Source organism: Saccopteryx leptura, chromosome 2 (assembly GCF_036850995.1).
Source record: "Saccopteryx leptura isolate mSacLep1 chromosome 2, mSacLep1_pri_phased_curated, whole genome shotgun sequence".
NCBI classification, from domain to species: Eukaryota; Metazoa; Chordata; class Mammalia; order Chiroptera; family Emballonuridae; genus Saccopteryx; species Saccopteryx leptura.
Window position 1 is genome coordinate 115,235,965 of NC_089504.1, and position 17,394 is coordinate 115,253,358.

The 17,394-nt window shown below is 38.6% G+C and overlaps 1 protein-coding gene across 4 annotated transcripts in view; it reads right to left on the reverse strand.

Moving 5' to 3' along the window:
• Positions 1–17,394, reverse strand: part of PARP11 (poly(ADP-ribose) polymerase family member 11) — a 49,164-nt gene that overhangs the window by 13,981 nt on the left and 17,789 nt on the right. Inside the window, exons 2-7 of one of the 4 annotated variants that reach the window (XM_066368607.1) lie at positions 12,460–12,570; positions 10,303–10,431; positions 9,373–9,493; positions 5,863–5,938; positions 2,347–2,419; positions 2,137–2,267 (exon numbers count right to left, since the gene is read on the reverse strand). In XM_066368607.1, coding sequence (XP_066224704.1) covers positions 2,137–2,267; positions 2,347–2,419; positions 5,863–5,938; positions 9,373–9,493; positions 10,303–10,428 — 527 coding nt within the window. In that variant the 5' untranslated portion in view covers positions 10,429–10,431; positions 12,460–12,570. Of the gene's footprint in view, positions 1–2,136; positions 2,268–2,346; positions 2,420–5,862; positions 5,939–9,372; positions 9,494–10,302; positions 10,436–12,459; positions 12,574–17,394 lie in introns of those variants that run through there. The other 3 variants (XM_066368605.1, XM_066368604.1, XM_066368608.1) reach the window with 3 other exon arrangements.

The following is a 17,394-nucleotide window of genomic DNA, read 5'->3' on the forward strand; positions in this document are numbered from 1 at the left end:
TATATGAGAATATGAGTTAAGGTCTGGGATTTGATTTAAAACATTTCAGGCCCTGGCTGGTTGACTCAGTGGATACAGTGTCAGTTGGCATATGGACATCCTGGGTTCAATCCCTGGTCAAGGCACACAAGAGAAGTGACCATCTGCTTCTCTCCCCACCCCTCTCCCCCTTCTCTCCCTCTATCCCTCCCAAAGCCAGTGGCTCAACTGGTTCCAGCATAGGCCTAGGCACTGAGGATAGCGTGGTTGGTCCCAGTGCATCAGCCTCAGGTGCTAAAAATAGCTTGCTTGGTTTGAGCATCTGCCCCAGACAGGGGTTGCTGAGTGGATCATAGTCGGGGTGCATGCAGAGTCTGTTTCACTATCCCCCTCCTCTCTCACTTAAAAAAATTACATACCTATATCTATATCCATCTATCTATATCAACAACAATAATAGCAAAAAGAAGAAAGAATTTTTGTGGTAAATCTTGATAAATGTTAAATCAGTATGATGGCTACCTTGGGGTTTGTTATATTAAACTCTATTATTTTAAATTTTCCTGAATAACTATTAAAGTTCTATTTATATTAAAAAAATATTATAAACTAATTCTCATATGCAAATTTAAAAATATTTCAGAAAACCACATATTTTAGGTATCACTTGTTATAAAAAAATACAGCACAACAAACAGATTAACTTGAGAATAAATACCTTTAAGTTTTTGCAAGGGGCTTTATTTTAGGTTAAGTAAACACTGAGCAATCCAATGGATCATTTCCAAACTAAGTTGAGCAATAAATTGAGATTTTAAATCTACAACATAAACTTTGGGCTAAACAGGAAATTTGTAGGTATGTTTTACAATGGTCCTTTTAAAACTAAACAAGACAATGACTACAGGCAAAAGAAATTAAAAAATGTTTCAGAGAGTTGTAATTCAGCATAAAAGTCTGAGCCAACACAGTCATATCAACAAACCTAAACAGCACCCCAGATGCCTTTGCAATGCTGATTAAGCAAAGATGCACAGCTCAGAAACTTGAAGGGAATGAGTTTCCAGGAGTGTTCAGAGGAGACTCTGACCTCTAACACTGCATTTCAGTGTTGTAAGCAGTGCCTTGCACTCACTTATACAGCAGCTCTCTTCTCCTCCCTGAGAATCCTGAAGAAAAGAGCTGAGAGACCAGGTCAAAATATAGCAAGAAAAAAACATGGCAGCAGTGAAAATTAATACAATTAAACATTTGTTCTCCAACAGATATATGAAAAGATGCTCATCTTCACTAGCTATTAGAGAAACGCAAATCAAAACCACAGTGAGATACCACCTCACTCCTGTTATATTGGCTATTATCAACAAGACAGGTAATAACAAGTGTTGGAGAGGCTGTGGAGAAAAAGGAACCCTCATTCACTGCTGGTGGGAATGTAAACTGGTACAGCCATTATGGAAGACAGTATGGCATTCCTCAAAAACTTAAGACTAGAACTACCACATGACCCAGCAATCCCTCTACTGGTTATCTACCAAAAAAACTTGGATATATTGGTACACAAAGATATGTGCACCCCTTTATACAATGCAGAATTATTCATGGTGGCCTAGACATGGAAACAACCAAAGTGTCTTGAGATAGAGGACTCGATACAGATGATGTGGTACATGTATACAACAGAATACTACTTACTACTCAGCCATAAGAAATGATGACATATTGTCATTTATGCAATATGGATGGAGCTTGAGAACATTTAACTAAATGAAATAAGTAAATCAGAAAAGGCTAAGAACTATATGATTTCACACATAGATGGGATATAAAAATGAGACTCAATGGACATAGGTAAAAGTGAAGTGGTTAGCAGAGGGAGTAGTATAGGAGGGAGGGGAGTAGAGGAACAGATATACAATGATGAAAAATGATTTGACTTTGGGTGATGGGCATACCACACAATCAACAGTTCAAATGCCATAGAAATGTTTACCTGAAACATATGTACTTTTATTGATCAATGCCACCACAATAAATTTAATTTTCTACATTAAAAAGAGAGGAAAAAACAAACAAACATTTGTGTTTTGCTATTATCTTGAAGACTACAGAAGTCTTCAAGGCCAAGGAGAGGGTTCAGATTAGAAACTGTCTCACCTGCAAAAGAACTCCCACAAGTCTAAGTTTTGAATTCTCTGAATTCTTTTAATTCTGTTGCGATCCATTGTTTTCCCAAAGAGACTAGCAACTTCATTGTATTCATGTGTTTGATTGTGCAAAGGAACAAGCTGGAAAATGAAATGTGACAGTGTTATTGGAGTCCTTTTCTGTCTCGAACACAGTCTAGTCAGTCAGCTCTGCTCTTACCTGATAGGGCACGTCAGTATTCACATTCTCCCAGTGCGGGGGCATGGGGATAGCCTCGTTTTCACAGATATAACTTTAAATAGCAAAAGACAAAACAAAATATTAGAATCTGATTGTAATTACTGTAGGTGATTTAGACTTTTCTTCAAAGATAAATTTTCATGTTTGGGCTAGTGCGACAATACAATTAAATGAAAACCTTGGTTTCTTTATTTTAAAATATTTATTGAATATCTACTTGTGCACTATTTCTTAGGTGCTGAATTGAGAACTTTGATGGAAAACATCTAACCCTAGATAACATTAAAATTTCAAAAGCAGTTGTTTAATTGTCTTGTTTTTCCCAATTTTCCAGAATTTCTTTAAAATGTAAGGAGGGTTTTAGGTAAAGAAAAAAATTTTCCAAGAATAAAATACAATCCATGATTAAAATAATTTTAACAGATTTATTTTGCTTATTTAATAAAATCCAAACCCCTCAGCCATTTATTCAATGCCCTTCAAGGTTGAACTCAAACCTAAACCTTTTTCTATTTATTGCCTACTCTTCCCCTACACAGTTCACATAAACTCACTTAGTATAGTTAGTCAGTAAAGCTTTATTTAAAAACTACCATGTTTAAGCCACTAGATGTGAACACAGGAAAAGATAGTTATCTTGGGAAACATCAGCAAAAGGCTGACACTGGCATATTAATTCTCTTTGGTGATGAAGGTTACTGGAACAAATTATAAATTTCAAGCTTATCTTTAGCTTAATTTTAAAAAATACATTTCTACTTTGAAAAGATTTTACTATCATATAATTTAAAAATTGGTGAGTATACAAAAAAGTAAACAGTGAATAGTTTCCCTCCCACACCAGTCCTTGGTCTGTCCAAGTCTCACCTCTTGCCTCAACTCCAAGTAATCACTGTTTTCAGTCTCTTGGTTATTCTTCCAGAACTTGTTTAGGTTAACACAATCCAATTCTACCCCACACAAATGGTAGCATAAAACATACGTCTTTTGCAGCTTTTAATTTCTACCTACTGTATGTTTAGAGATCTTTCCACATCAGTAGATACATAGTTCCCTCATTCCCATAGAGCCTTGCACATGGTAGATACTCCATACATACTGGATGAACTAATGAGGGCATTCTATGCTACAAATGCTCAGAATTCCATGGTGTGGACACACCATAATTTACTTAACAAGTCTCCTGGTGAGGATATTCAGCTTTTTGCTACCATTAAGAATGCTGAAGAGAACTAGTCTGTCCACTTGCCAATGTACATGTCCACTAGTCAATTTGTAAGATGACATCTTTGAAATGAAATTTCTCAAAGAATATATTTATTCGTGATTTTTAATAGATACCAACTAAATGCCTTCCTTCAAGGTTATACTCATTGATATTCTCACCAGAAATATAGAGAATGCCTAGTTCCCAATCTCACCAAAAAGGTGTGTTATCAAACTTTTCAATTTTTATCAATATTATAGTAAAAAAATATTGGGTATAGTTTGTATTTGTCTTATTATGAGTGAGGTTGTATGAACTGTTCAAATCCTTTGATCATTTTTGTAATGAGTTGTTGGTCTTCTACTTAGAGATCCATAGAAGTACTTCATATACCATAGAGATGAACCCTTTGTGATAATGAGTAAGAATGCATAATTTACTCAGTTAAAAAAATATTTTTTCTAAAGTATCTTTTAGCTATGGAAAAGTTTTGTTTTTTTAAAAATACAAATTTATAGCCCATAGCCATAGTTAACTGTTAATTCCACACTAATGGAAAATACATAGTATTCACCTTGCATGTAATATAATCCTGCGATAAATAGTACATTTCTATAATAAATATATGTATATATTTCGTGTAATATATTTCTGCAATAAATAAACATTTCTATATTAGCACATACTCATCTTCATCAGTTTTCTGAATCCCACCTAACTGCTCCTCCTCTTTTACTGTCTTTCTTAGTATCCTCAGTTCTGGTTCATTCACTGCCTCTCCTGTCTCTGGTCTATGGTTTGTATAGTCTGTGAGTGAACAGAGTGCCCAACCACCTACAGTGCTTCTCCTCCCCGCCAACACACACCAGATATAACAGGCAATTACAGTACCATTTTCCTGGATTACGCCTCATTTTTATTATATACTCTCTGAAGATAAGTAATTCTTTTACTATAATCCTTGTACTTAAGAATGAAGATATAATATAGCTGGTAAGGAAATAACATTCTCTACATTCCATAGAGCTACTAGAGCATTCATTGTATAAATACTTAACTTTTAAATCATAATGCTAAATATAAACCAAGAGTCTTATAAAACAAAGTAACAGAAACTTAAAATTTTTCCTTCTTTAATCCTTTCAAAATGTCTCCATGGAAGGAGCAAATGGGTATCCCTTGAAATTCACATGCTGGCAGTTTCTTTTTCTGTTTCATTTTAAATTCTTTGAACAAAGAATTTCAGTACTTTCTGGGGGAATCATTCCAGAAAATAGGAGAAATGCTGTAAGATTTTCCCCTTCAATTCCATTCATAGTAATACAAAATACTTCTTTTCTACCGGCCTTTACACCTCTTGTCAGGCTGTATAAATCCGGAGAGAGAAGGAAGGAAATGTGCAGAGGGGAAGAAGCGGCGGTGCTGTTGCCCCACCGCACCCCAGTCTTTCCTGGGTCTCCGAGGGTCACTATGGACCTGCAATTATTTCTAGGAGTTGCCCATGGAATCAGGAGAGGTGGAGAAGAATGGCAATTACTTAAGACTTTTTGCCCAAATAACTGGATGATTCTGTGAGAATATTTCCAAGTGAATTCAAACTTATCGCAGTAGGTTATTTTAAGGATGTATAGCAGAGACCATAAGGTGGTTTTAAAACTACCAGGCAAACTGTTCTAAAGAATTGAAAAATATAAACATATGAGGGAGAATTAGAAGGAAAACAGGAAAAGAAACATGGGCAGAAAATAATAATATTGCTATTTCATCAACTAAGTTAAAATTTGGTAATGAAAGGATCAATATTACGATCATTAAATAATCCAAATATCTTTTTTTTTTTTTTTTTTTTTTTTTTTTTTTAATTTTCTGAAGCTGGAAACGGGGAGAGACAGTCAGACAGACTCCTGCATGCGCCCGACCGGGATCCACCCGGCACACCCACCAGGGGCGACGCTCTGCTGCGACCAGAGCCACTCTAGCGCCTGGGGCAGAGGCCAAGGAGCCATCCCCAGCGCCCGGGCCATCTTTGCTCCAATGGAGCCTTGGCTGCGGGAGGGGAAGAGAGAGACAGAGAGGAAGGGGGGGGGGGGGGTGGAGAAGCAAATGGGCGCTTCTCCTATGTGCCCTGGCCGGGAATCGAACCCAGGTCCCCTGCACGCCAGGCCGACACTCTACCGCTGAGCCAACCGGCCAGGGTCAATCCAAATATCTTAAGTCTATTTGTTCCGCTGTCAGATATTATGACAGAGAAGGGAGAGGAATGGCCACTCTTTCTACCCCTACAGTACCTGAAAGCGCTGATGGAGAAGGGGGCTCTTTTTATTAAACGTTGTTTTCCAGTGGTGAGGTTCACTTGCTTCATTTCTGCATCCAAACACAAAGATGTTAGATAAGTCATAGAAACATACTGTGCTATAAATTGTCATAAAGATTTATAGCCGCCCTACATGATGATCAAAAATCACAGAGCTTTGAGAGTAGCTGACAAGCAAAGTGTATTGAAGATACTTTACCATTTATCTATCTAGCATGTCATAAAAATGCTATTCAGGGAGGACAACTTCATTGCTTAATCTATGCTCATAAGAAAGAAAGTGAATCTTTTGTGCTGCTCAGTATGCAGAGTCTATTCCTTTCTGTACAATACTTAAGTCAAACTGATATTAAACTAGAAGACTTGCAAACTTAAAACTGCTCACAAAAATTAGGGGATCAGGGAACGTGCAGATACTCTAGTACTTTCAGTCTTTTGTATAGCGCATTTTCACCAATGAAATCAAAGTTGGTTTTGCATCTCATTTGCATAATCAAACTTTCTTTGACTTGTTTGCTTTTCTGATGTTCTTGTTTAATATAAAAAAAATCAAATGCTTCTTTTTTTTATCGCTTCATATTCATTTTGAAATATCCCCTATTTTTTGTGAGCAATATGTTAAGAGTACTAGAAAGAGAAAGAAATTATAGTACTGAATCTTCTAGTTGGCTTATTAAGTGGGAAAATAGATGCTGATTTCTCCAAATTTTCTGGAAATGATTAACAAAACACATTACCATTATAAAACTTGTACAGTTTACAGAATTAAAAAAAATCTGTACATTTCTTGCCTTCTCTGTAAATTGTATACCTAAACCAAAACATAGAAAACCTAGCTAGACTCAATATGTACTTACAGTAGAGGTGCTAGTGATAAAGAACTAATCAGTGAATGGTCTCATTTTCTTATTTTATCAATGCCTTAGGGGTAGAAGTGTTTATTAGGCCCATTGCTTGATTCCCACAAAGTTACTAAGTCTTAATGTTAGACTCTAGTCAGTTTTTCTGATCTAACTGGCATTATTCCATTCCAAACTACAGGGCTTCCCCACCCATCAGGCAAACCCTGTATAAAGCATGCTCTGCCCTTTCTGGATTCTCCTAGACCTGTACACACTGGCATCGCCGCCGTGCAAGGGAGAGCAAGGTCTCAGCACACAGAGAAAAACCTGCATTGTCTTCTGCTTATGCCACCTCATTCTGAGTTTACTTTTCACCATTTTGATAGAACCTGAGTTGGCTTGTGGCAGAATGGTTGGCGCCAATTTTGCAAATGGTACATATGAAATGCTAATACCTATACTTTTGAAACAGTATCATTATTTAGATCAGGGGTCCCCAAACTACGGCCCATGGGCCGCATGCGCCTCCCTGAGGCCATTTATCTGGCCCCTGCCGCACTTCCGGAAGGGGCACCTCTTTCACTGGTGGTCAGTGAGAGGAGTACTGTATGTGGTGGGATGCATGCCTCATGGCTCTGGAAGCGCGTCATATCACTTGTTACAGCTAGCAGTGACAAATATGGAACCGGACATTGACCATCTCATTAGCCAAAAGCAGGCCCATAGTTCCCATTGAAATATTGGTCAGTTTGTTGATTTAAATTTACTTGTTCTTTATTTTAAATATTGTATTTGTTCCCGTTTTGTTTTTTTACTTTAAAATAAGGTATGTGCAGTGTGCATAGGGATTTGTTCATAGTTTTTTTTATAGTCCGGCCCTCCAACAGTCTGAGGGACAGTGAACTGGCCCCCTGTGTAAAAATTTTGGGGACCCCTGATTTAGATGGTTGGGGAACTGAAGTTATTGTATATGACTCTTACTTGATGTTTAAAAGTTGTAATAAGTTGCATTGTCCGAGAGAAAGCTTCCAAAAAATACAGTTTACTAGAAAATATTCTTTCAGAAACATGGAGCTTACTTGCATTATCTACCAAATGCTTTGAGAAACTTCATCTTCTACATGAATCTGATGTCTGTGCATATTATTATGTCTCAGTATTGCTTTAACTGGCCCTTGCATACAAGAATAAAATGCCTGCCAGATACCTCTGTCTAGACTGTAGGAGAAAGACAATTGTCAGAACCCCTTAAAGGCAGGCAGCCTATTTGTCTAATGTCATAAATAAATCATAGTTATCCAGAAAGAAGAATCTAATGGTTTTAATTTTTTTTTTGTATTTTTCTGAAGTGGGAAGCAGGGGTGGGGGGGAGGGCAGGCAGACAGACTTCCGCATGCGCCCAACTGGGACCCACCTGGCATGCCCATCAGGGGGCAATGCTCTGCCCATCTGGGGCATTGCTCTGTTGCGGCTGGAGCCATTCTAGCACCTGAGGCAGAGGCCATGGAGCCATCCTCAGCGCCTGGGCCAACTTGGCTCCAATGGAGCCTTGGCTGCGGGAGGGGAAGAGAGAGACAGAGAGGAAGGAGAGGGGGGGCAGGGTAGAGAAGCAGATGGGCACTTCTGTGCCCTTGCCGGGAATCGAACCTAGGACTTCCACACACCAGGCTGACGCTCTACCGCTAAGCCAACAGGTCAGGGCCTGGTTTTAATTCTTAATAATAATTTTAAAAAACCTTTGGGGGAATAGTAATCATTAGAGATTTGGTTGCATCAACCTTTTACTGGATAAATCCCCTTCACCGTTTCTGGGCCTTGGCTAATCCAAGGAAACTTTCTAAGGTTTTACCACGTGACCCTCTAACAACACTACTAACAGTCATAAAGATACTGTTACTACTCACTACTCACAGAAACTGGGAAGAACAGTCAGAAGACTGAGCTGTATAGCAATCAAAATGTACTTTTATTAAGAAAGCTTCCCCAATCAGGTTTTATTTGCCTCTAAGCAGCAAACAGGTGGGACTATAGCAGCTTGAAAGCAAAGGGGTTGAACCCAATAGGCTTTTAATGGGAAACCCAAAATCATGCCCATATATCATGAATGAAACCCAAAGTGCAGCTGATTTTCAGGTTAGCTGGCTAATCTGTCAAAGAGCCAGTGAAATCAGAAAATGGCAGAAGCCAGTGTCCACTAAAAAAAATAGTTTTCTGGCAAAGACACCAAGAGGTGCATCATTCATCTGAACTTCAGTCTTAAAACCACCACTGACTTTGTCACTTCACCTCTCAGATTGATTCTTAAAACAAAAAGGTCCTATCTATTTCAAAAGACTAGTGGGACGATGAGTAAAACAATAGCTTGCAGTGTTTTTTTCCTTCGAAGAGAAGCATCACATGGCATATGACGATCCCCATGTACAATAGTATCTGGACGCATACAAACGCTCCTTTATAAAAGACAGTGTTGCTCAAGAAGATTTTACATCTTGAATTGTTATAGAGATATGTTTATGCATTACAAAATGAATCTACTTCCCTGTTTACAAATGTATTAACTATTCCTGATCTTTAGAACCGTAGATTTTTACCATATCAGTATACTAAAAACACACAACTGTTAGGGAAAAATAAAAACATACCTGCAAAGTCTATCTTGTAGCTGAATTTGGAAGTAGTAAAAGAAATGGAGCCACAAGGGTTTGTTTTGAAGCTTTTTTCGATATCTTCACTGCTAACTGAACACTGAATGTTGGTATCCGGCTTTAAGACAAACCAGAAAGTTTCATTTACCAGCTGTTCACATTAATGGCTTGGCCACAGAGGTGCTACTGTGGTCACAGAGACAAGGATGGTGCAACAAGGGAACCTTGACTAATCACCTGTTCTAATTCCTCTACACTAAGCCAGCATGTTACAAATAATTTAAGGATTTCCAGCAAAGAAACTTCAACAACTGGTTATATTGCTGTTTCTGAAATTATTATAATTTTCACAAATTATGACAATAATTATACTTCCTAGTGGCTCAAAAATTAAATCTTCCTTAAGTGGCTTTGTAAGTAAAAAAGACTACAAGCTTTAACCATTAACTAGCTGTGTAACTCTGGACACATTACATGAACTTTTCTGAGCTTTACTTTCTTTGACTGCAAGATGGAGTGTTAGCATCTGCTTCAAAGTTGTTGTGCGGATAAAGGAGAAAACATAAATACAACCCTAACACAATACCTGGTGTACAGAAGGTGTTTAATACAGGCTGTTCTCTTCCCTTTCTCGTCCACCAAATCAAACCTGGAGTTGCTCAGATGTACTGACACCGTGCAACTCTCAGTCATAATTGCTTTCTGTATACACAGTAAACACAGACTGTTTCTTCTAAATAAAATATTGTGAAAACCTGGGAAGAGAAAAGGAAAAGGACTAGAACTTCTAATCTTCCTTTTAGTTATGCTATCTGATTTCCTCAGAGTTTGACTTCTTTCAGGTTCACTCATACTCGTTTTCTCTATCAGCTAGATGATGCTCAGTGGATCTAACTCCCTTCTGCTACCTTCAGGGAAAGGAGGTACCTGAAACATGTGCCACTTCCCGCACTCTGCCAAGTAAAACCAACCCCACTGGGTATCCGACGTGTCCATCTCGTCCATCTCACTACCTGATGTTTTAGGTAGGAATTCTTCTCCTTTGTGCAACATCTCCTGAAAAGGCAGAAAGAGGTGAAGGAAGAAATGTTTTTCCTAATAACCAATGCACTTTTTACACATCATTTTTCTTCTTACAAAGAACTATATTCTGAGTGTCCTTCCCCCACGACACTTCAAAAGTAGCATTCTGTGTTGTATATTAGCTCTGAAGATAAACACTGTAAAATGTTGAATAACACTGCCTAACAAATAAAACAAATAATGATACACTTGAGTAGGATGTATCAATGCTCATCTGACTATTTAAGTAAACTGCATCAAAATCTATACTCCAGAGTCTCAGTATCATGCCCCAAAATTTCTGATGGATCATATATTTATTCATGTATTTGGTCAAAAGGATCCATGCTATCACAACTAAGTAAGACCAAATACATCTGATTTTTGTTTTAAACATTTATTATTTCATTTAATGGCATGGAAAGAGGTTTATAATATATAGTGTTCAGTATAAAGAAGGGTACAATAGAAACAGTATAATTCAATTTTGATTAAAAAATACATCTATATGAATGGGTATGTATATGTATGTCTATGTACATGTAATATATATGTACATAGACATACATAGACAGTCTGGCTGGATATATAAAAATTTATCATAGTTTTTTCTGAGTCTTAGGATAATAGTAATAATAACCCTTATATGGCTCTTACTATGTACCAACCACTGTTCTAAGTACTGTACAGATTAATAACTCATTTAATCCTCACAACAACCCTATTAGATAGGTACTATTATCCCAAATTTATAAATGAGGAAACTGAGGCACAGAGGGGTCTTACAATGAGGAAGCCAGGATTCAAACCCAGGCAGTCTGGATTCAGGGTCTGTGCACTTAACCACCACGGTATAGTGCCTTATACTTCATTATTAATGATGTTATAACCTTCACTATATCAACTAACTGATGTACACAATATCTGAAAAGTTTTAAAACATTCTTGAGTGGAGATTGTGTTAAAGAGGAAGTCACAGGCCCTGGCCGGTTGGCTCAGTGGTAGAGCGTCGGCCTGGCGTGCAGGGGACCCGGGTTCGATTCCCGGCCAGGGCACATAGGAGAAGCGCCCATTTGCTTCTCCACCCCCCCTCCTTCCTCTCTGTCTCTCTCTTCCCCTCCCGCAGCCAAGGCTCCATTGGAGCAAAGATGGCCCGGGCGCTGGGGATGGCTCCTTGGCCTCTGCCCCAGGCGCTAGAGTGGCTCTGGTCGCAGCAGAGCGACGCCCTGGAGGGGCAGAGCATCGCCCCCTGGTGGGCAGAGCGTCACCCCTGGTTGGGCGTGCTGGGTGGATCCCGGTCGGGCGCATGCGGGAGTCTGTCTGACTGTCTCTCCCCGTTTCCAGCTTCAGAAAAAAAAAAAAAAAAAAAATAATAATAATAATAATAATAATAAAAAAGAGGAAGTCACCAGAAAAGGTACAAAGAAGTTAGTCAAAGAAGATAAAACCTTATTTATCTGGAATGTTGCTTTCTGGCCCCATTTTTAAAAGGATTTTTTAATTACTAATTTAAATTTATACAACTAATATATGAAAACATGCTCCACAAGCTAACACTAAAGACTTTTTTGACCATCACCTCAATACTTCTATTTCTGGTACCTTCTCACCTTCGTTCTCCAGGGTTAACCAATGCATCAACTTACTATCTGTCTTTCAGATTTCTCTCTCTCTCCCCTTTCCTCCCTCCCTCCCTCCCTCCCTCCCTATGTGTGCATATATGTAATGATACACTCAAAAACATATAGTTATTGGTGATTTTGAAAACAATTTTAGTTCCAATATATTTGATGTTTTTACAAAGAATATGTACTACTTGAGTAATTTTGAAAATATTTGTTTTTGACTTCATTATTTTAAATGTCCATCCTGTTTCCAGAAGCTGTGTAACCTGGGATAAGACTCTGGTACCTTCTCTAGGCCACAGTTTTCTCTTCAGAAAATGTAGATCAAGGGCTCCTTCCTCACGGGGTTGTTGTTAGAAAGGAATGAGACAAGGCTGTAAAGTACCCAGTACAGTACCTGAGCTCAGTGAAGGGGGCTTGCTATTTTTTATTCGTGTTTAGAATCTCTCTCCAAGAAATGCTTTATGATTATTTTCTGGATTTTTCTTCATGTTTTAAAGTTGACTGGCTGCTAAGGAATGAAAAACAGAACACCCTAGGATTAAGAGCTTCAGGTGTGGGACCCACTAAATTACCTTATATATTCTAACCTGATAATAATGGCAATGATTTAAAATTTAGGATCACTTGTATAGGTTAACTATTCACCACTTCTGCTCTTCCTTCTATTAACATTCACACCATTTGGTTATTTTACTGTGAGAGGAAAGTAAGCTAGCGGGACCTAACTTTAGTTCTCCTTCTAAAGATAATAAAAAATTTTGGAAAAATGAGTTTGAAAGTAATATTTGGCTTATGAGTTTTATCATTTCTCCACTAGAAAAGAGAACTTAAAAAAATACAGCATGTTGCATGTATACAGTATATAGGCAACATGTCTGCTTTGCCTCGTCACACTGTCCCCAAGATCACACTTTAAGACAGGTTACAAGCAAGAGTTTTCAGAACTTCCTGTCATCAATAGCTTAGGGCAGGACCTAGGACAGACTTAAATTTATCTCTGTTTTAAAGAGGGCAGCACTATAGACAGGTACGACTGTATTCCTAAAGCACTTCAAATTTTATAAAATTCTTTATCAATTTACACTTATTTTTTCCTCCATAACCCAATATGCAGGAGAAGTCATTATTCTTCAATTACAGTTAGGAAAAACCCAAAGCAGAGGAAATATGATTATTTTATCTAGACTCATGGAGTTAGAGTACAAAGAAGAAGAAAGAAACACCCAAGGCCTTCTGAGTGTCAGCCCCTCCTTACTGCCACCACCCCACCCGTCTTCATACACAGTTGTTCCTCTTTCCTCTGCTTCCCAGACTCAATCTGATCGCTTTGCTTCAACGATGCTATGGCTTTCTTTCCAGACTTGATTTATAAGACTAAATCATACAGTTTTCCACAACAAATATTCCCTCCAAAAAATGACTATTCTACAAAAGTAGGCTAATAAAGTAAGTCAAGTTTAAATTAATAACTTTAAAATGCTATAACCATGGTAATAATGGATCTAGGTTAGAACACATTTATACAGGCAATAAAAAGAATGTATGCATATTGTCTGTCATAGAGTATGTCAGTTGAATGAATTATTTCAGCCTCAATGTCATACATACTTTGCCTTGATTTTCAGTTTTTTACTGGCAGATATTAATACTTCCTGCACATCAGAATGTGAAGAAAAAGAGCTAATACAAAGTGAAAAACCATTTTGTAAATTCTCAAGTGCAATGAGTATGCCGGTGGAAACTGGCTATAATGATATCTACTCCAAAGGTAATATTTATGGGGTCTAAGGATAGTCTGTCTAGATCAGGGGTAGTCAACCTTTTTATACCTACCGCCCACTTTTGTATTTCTGTTAGTAGTAAAATTTTCTAACCACTCACGGGTTCCACAGTAATGGTGATTTATAAAGTAGGGAAGTAACTTTACTTTATAAAATTTATAAAGCAGAGTTACAGCAAGTTAAAGCATATAATAATAATTATTTACCAAGTACTTTATGTCAGATTTACACTGTTTGGCAGAATAATTCTTTATAAAACAACTTACTATAGTTAAATCTATCTTTTTATTTATACTTTGGTTGCTCCGCTACCGCCCACCATGAAAGCTGGAACGCCCACTAGTGGGCGGTAGGGATCAGGTTGACTACCACTGGTCTAGAATCTAGATCATCAAATTGAAAGGCTATGTGGAAAATGAGTTTAACATAAAATTCTGGTCTAGAGGAGAAAACATACTGCCACCTTCCAAACTGGTTAAAAGCTTTCTGATAAGTGTATTATAATACACAAAATATAATTTATTTTCTTAGCTTAAACATAATACCTCAAGGAAATATATTTGTTAATGAACACTTTCTTGTCTCTTATAAGAAAAAGATCCAAAACTTGATCCTGAAAGCTTAAAAATAGGGTGGAACATTTGGAATGACAGAGTAAAGAGATCAGTGGACCCTTTTCCCAGCAAAAGTGCAGTTTAACTGATAAACATTACTTTTACAAAATTAAGTCTCTGGAAATTGCCCTGAGGGCATACAGCAAATGGAGAAACATTTATTCAAGAAAATCTACTAAGTCTCAGAACAGGCCAGAGACTGTGGCATTTGAGCCAAGATCTGTTCTACTACCCCTACTCCACCAGCTCTGTTACAGAAGCTCTACCCCTGGCACGTGCAGCAAAGAAGGCAGTGACTCCTTTTCCTTCCAGCCCCCAGCGTGGAGCTAGTTTCACCCTGGTGATAAACTGCTGGTGGTCCTCATCCCCTTCACCAGGAGGTGCAGAGGTCTACTCTGGGAAAGGTACACAGAGCCCAGGTTTCCTATCCTCCATCCAGCCCTCACTCATTTGGTGGAAACTCTACTTCAGGCACAGCAGGCAAAGAATATTGGGTCCTGATTGCTACCACCCCAGTTTGCTCATAGGGTAGAAGTTTCATGCCAGGAGGAGTAAGTAAAGAAGACCAGGGGATGCCACCACCCCTCCCACCCAGTGCCCACTCAGGGAGTGGGTGTTACTCTGGGAAACGTGGGTCCCTAGTCTCAGCTCCAGGTACAGTGACACAGGGGTTCTATTCAGAGGAATGGCACACCACAAGGACAAAGCTCCACATCTCTATGTGAGGGAATTGATTTTATTTGAAACAGAAGGTAGAGAATCTTGTGCCAAAGACCATTATCAAAAAAATAAAAATCTCAAGAAAAACAATTTGTAGGAGGCCTGAAGCTCTGATACCAGCAGAATGGCAGAGCAAGTGGAAATTTAATGCAGAGAACAAGGGATAGCCAAGAACCCTCCTGGAATCATAATCAACCATGGCATATTACCATATGCCATAAAGTTTTGTTAAACTTAAAAGGAATGGAATTAAAAAAGAAAATAAAAGAAATGGAATTATACAAAGTATGTTTTCTAGTAAAAATGGAAGTATAAATCTGTAACAATAAAACTTAAGAAATTCACAAATATGGGAAATTAATCAACACACTACTAAATAACCAATGAGACAAAAAATAAATCACAAGGGTAATTTAATAGTATGTTGAGATTAATGAATATTAAAACACAGCACATCAAAATTTATAGGTTGCAGCTAAAGCAGTCCTCGGGGGAAAATTTATAGTGTAAATGCCAATATTAAAAAATAAGATTATAGGCCCTGGCCGGTTGGCTCAGTGGTAGAGCGTCAGCCTGGCATGCAGGAGTCCCGGGTTCGATTCCCGGCCAGGGCACACAGGAGAAGCACCCATCTGCTTTTCCACCCCTCCCCCTCTCCTTCCTCTCTGTCTCTCTCTTCCCCTCCCGCAGCCAAGGCTCCATTGGAGCAGGGTTGGCCCGGGCGCTGAGGATGGCTCTGTGGCCTCTGCCCCAGGTGCTAGAGTGGCGCTGGTCGCAACAGAGCGAGGCCCCAGATGGGCAGAGCATCGCCCCCTTGTGGGCATGCTGGGTGGATCCCGATCAGGCGCATGCGGGAGTCTGTCTGACTGCCTCCCCGTTTCCAACTTCAGAAAAATACAAAAAATAAAAATAAAAAAAAATAAGATTATAGATTCCAAGATGGCAACAGAGTAGGCGGAGGGGTGTTCCACTTGTCTTCTCCCAGGACCAACCTGAAGTTATAACTAAATTTAAGAACAATCACCCTGAAAAACCAATTTAGGATTAAATGAAGAGGAGTTTATAACCAAGGAGTCACAGAAGAAGTCATGTCAAGACTGGTAGGAAAGGTAGAGATGTGAAAAAGGCTGCCCCCACTCCTAGGAGCGAGCAGCCAGTGGAGTTTCCCTGAGAGGTGAGGGTCCTAAGTCCCAGGCCTGTGCCCCAGCCTAGACAGCATGTGGTGGTGAAAAGAGGTAAGGTTTCTGTCAGCAAGAAAGTGACCAGAGAGCTCAGAGACGAAGGCATCCTCTTAAAGGGCCAAGGCAGAAAATCTCATTCACAGCCACTTATCCTGGGCTCCAACAGAGGGAGGGCTGAGAAGTCTGTTGTCCTGTGAGAAGAGTGTGCATATGGCGGCCCAAAGAGACAGGGTGAGGGATGGCCACTGGAACCCCTGTACTGAGGTTAGAAGCCTGAACAGAGATAGTGGATAAATTCATAAGGAATTATAGATAAATGCCTTGAAAGGCTTTTCTTTTTATATAAATAAGGATGATAGCTAAGTAAAGTCTCCAGGAAAGCAAAAGTCAAGTCTCCTAAATTCCCTCATCTACTCCTATCCTGCCAGGAATGGGCCTTCATTTGAGACCACAGTGTTATTTAGCACCAAACGCCATGGGGGGGTTTGCAGTTTGACTTTCTAGATTTTTTTTTTTTAGAAAATAATAAAAAATATTTAAACATTATTGAGCCATAATTGACAAACAATAAACTACAGTTAAAATGAACATTTTATAAGTTTTGACATATGTATACACTCATAAAACTATCACCATATGATGATGAACATATGTATCACCCCAAAAAGTTTCTTTATGTCCCTCCCCTGCTTCCAGGCAACCACAAACCTGCCATCACTATAGCTTGCCTCTTCTAAAGATTTATGTTTGTGGAGTCATATAGTATGTACCCTTTTTTGTCTGACTTCTTTTAGTCAATATGATTATTTTAAGATTCATCCATGCTATTGTGTATATCGAGTTGATTCCTTTGTACTGCAGTAGCCCATTATATGGCTATCACAGTTTGTCCCTTTACCTGTTGATGAACGAACACCTGCGTTATTTCCAGGTTTTACTATTATAAATATGGCTGCTATAACTTTTATGTACAAGTCTTTGTATAAACATATACTTTCTTTTCTCTTGGGTAAAATACCTAAGAGTTCAATAG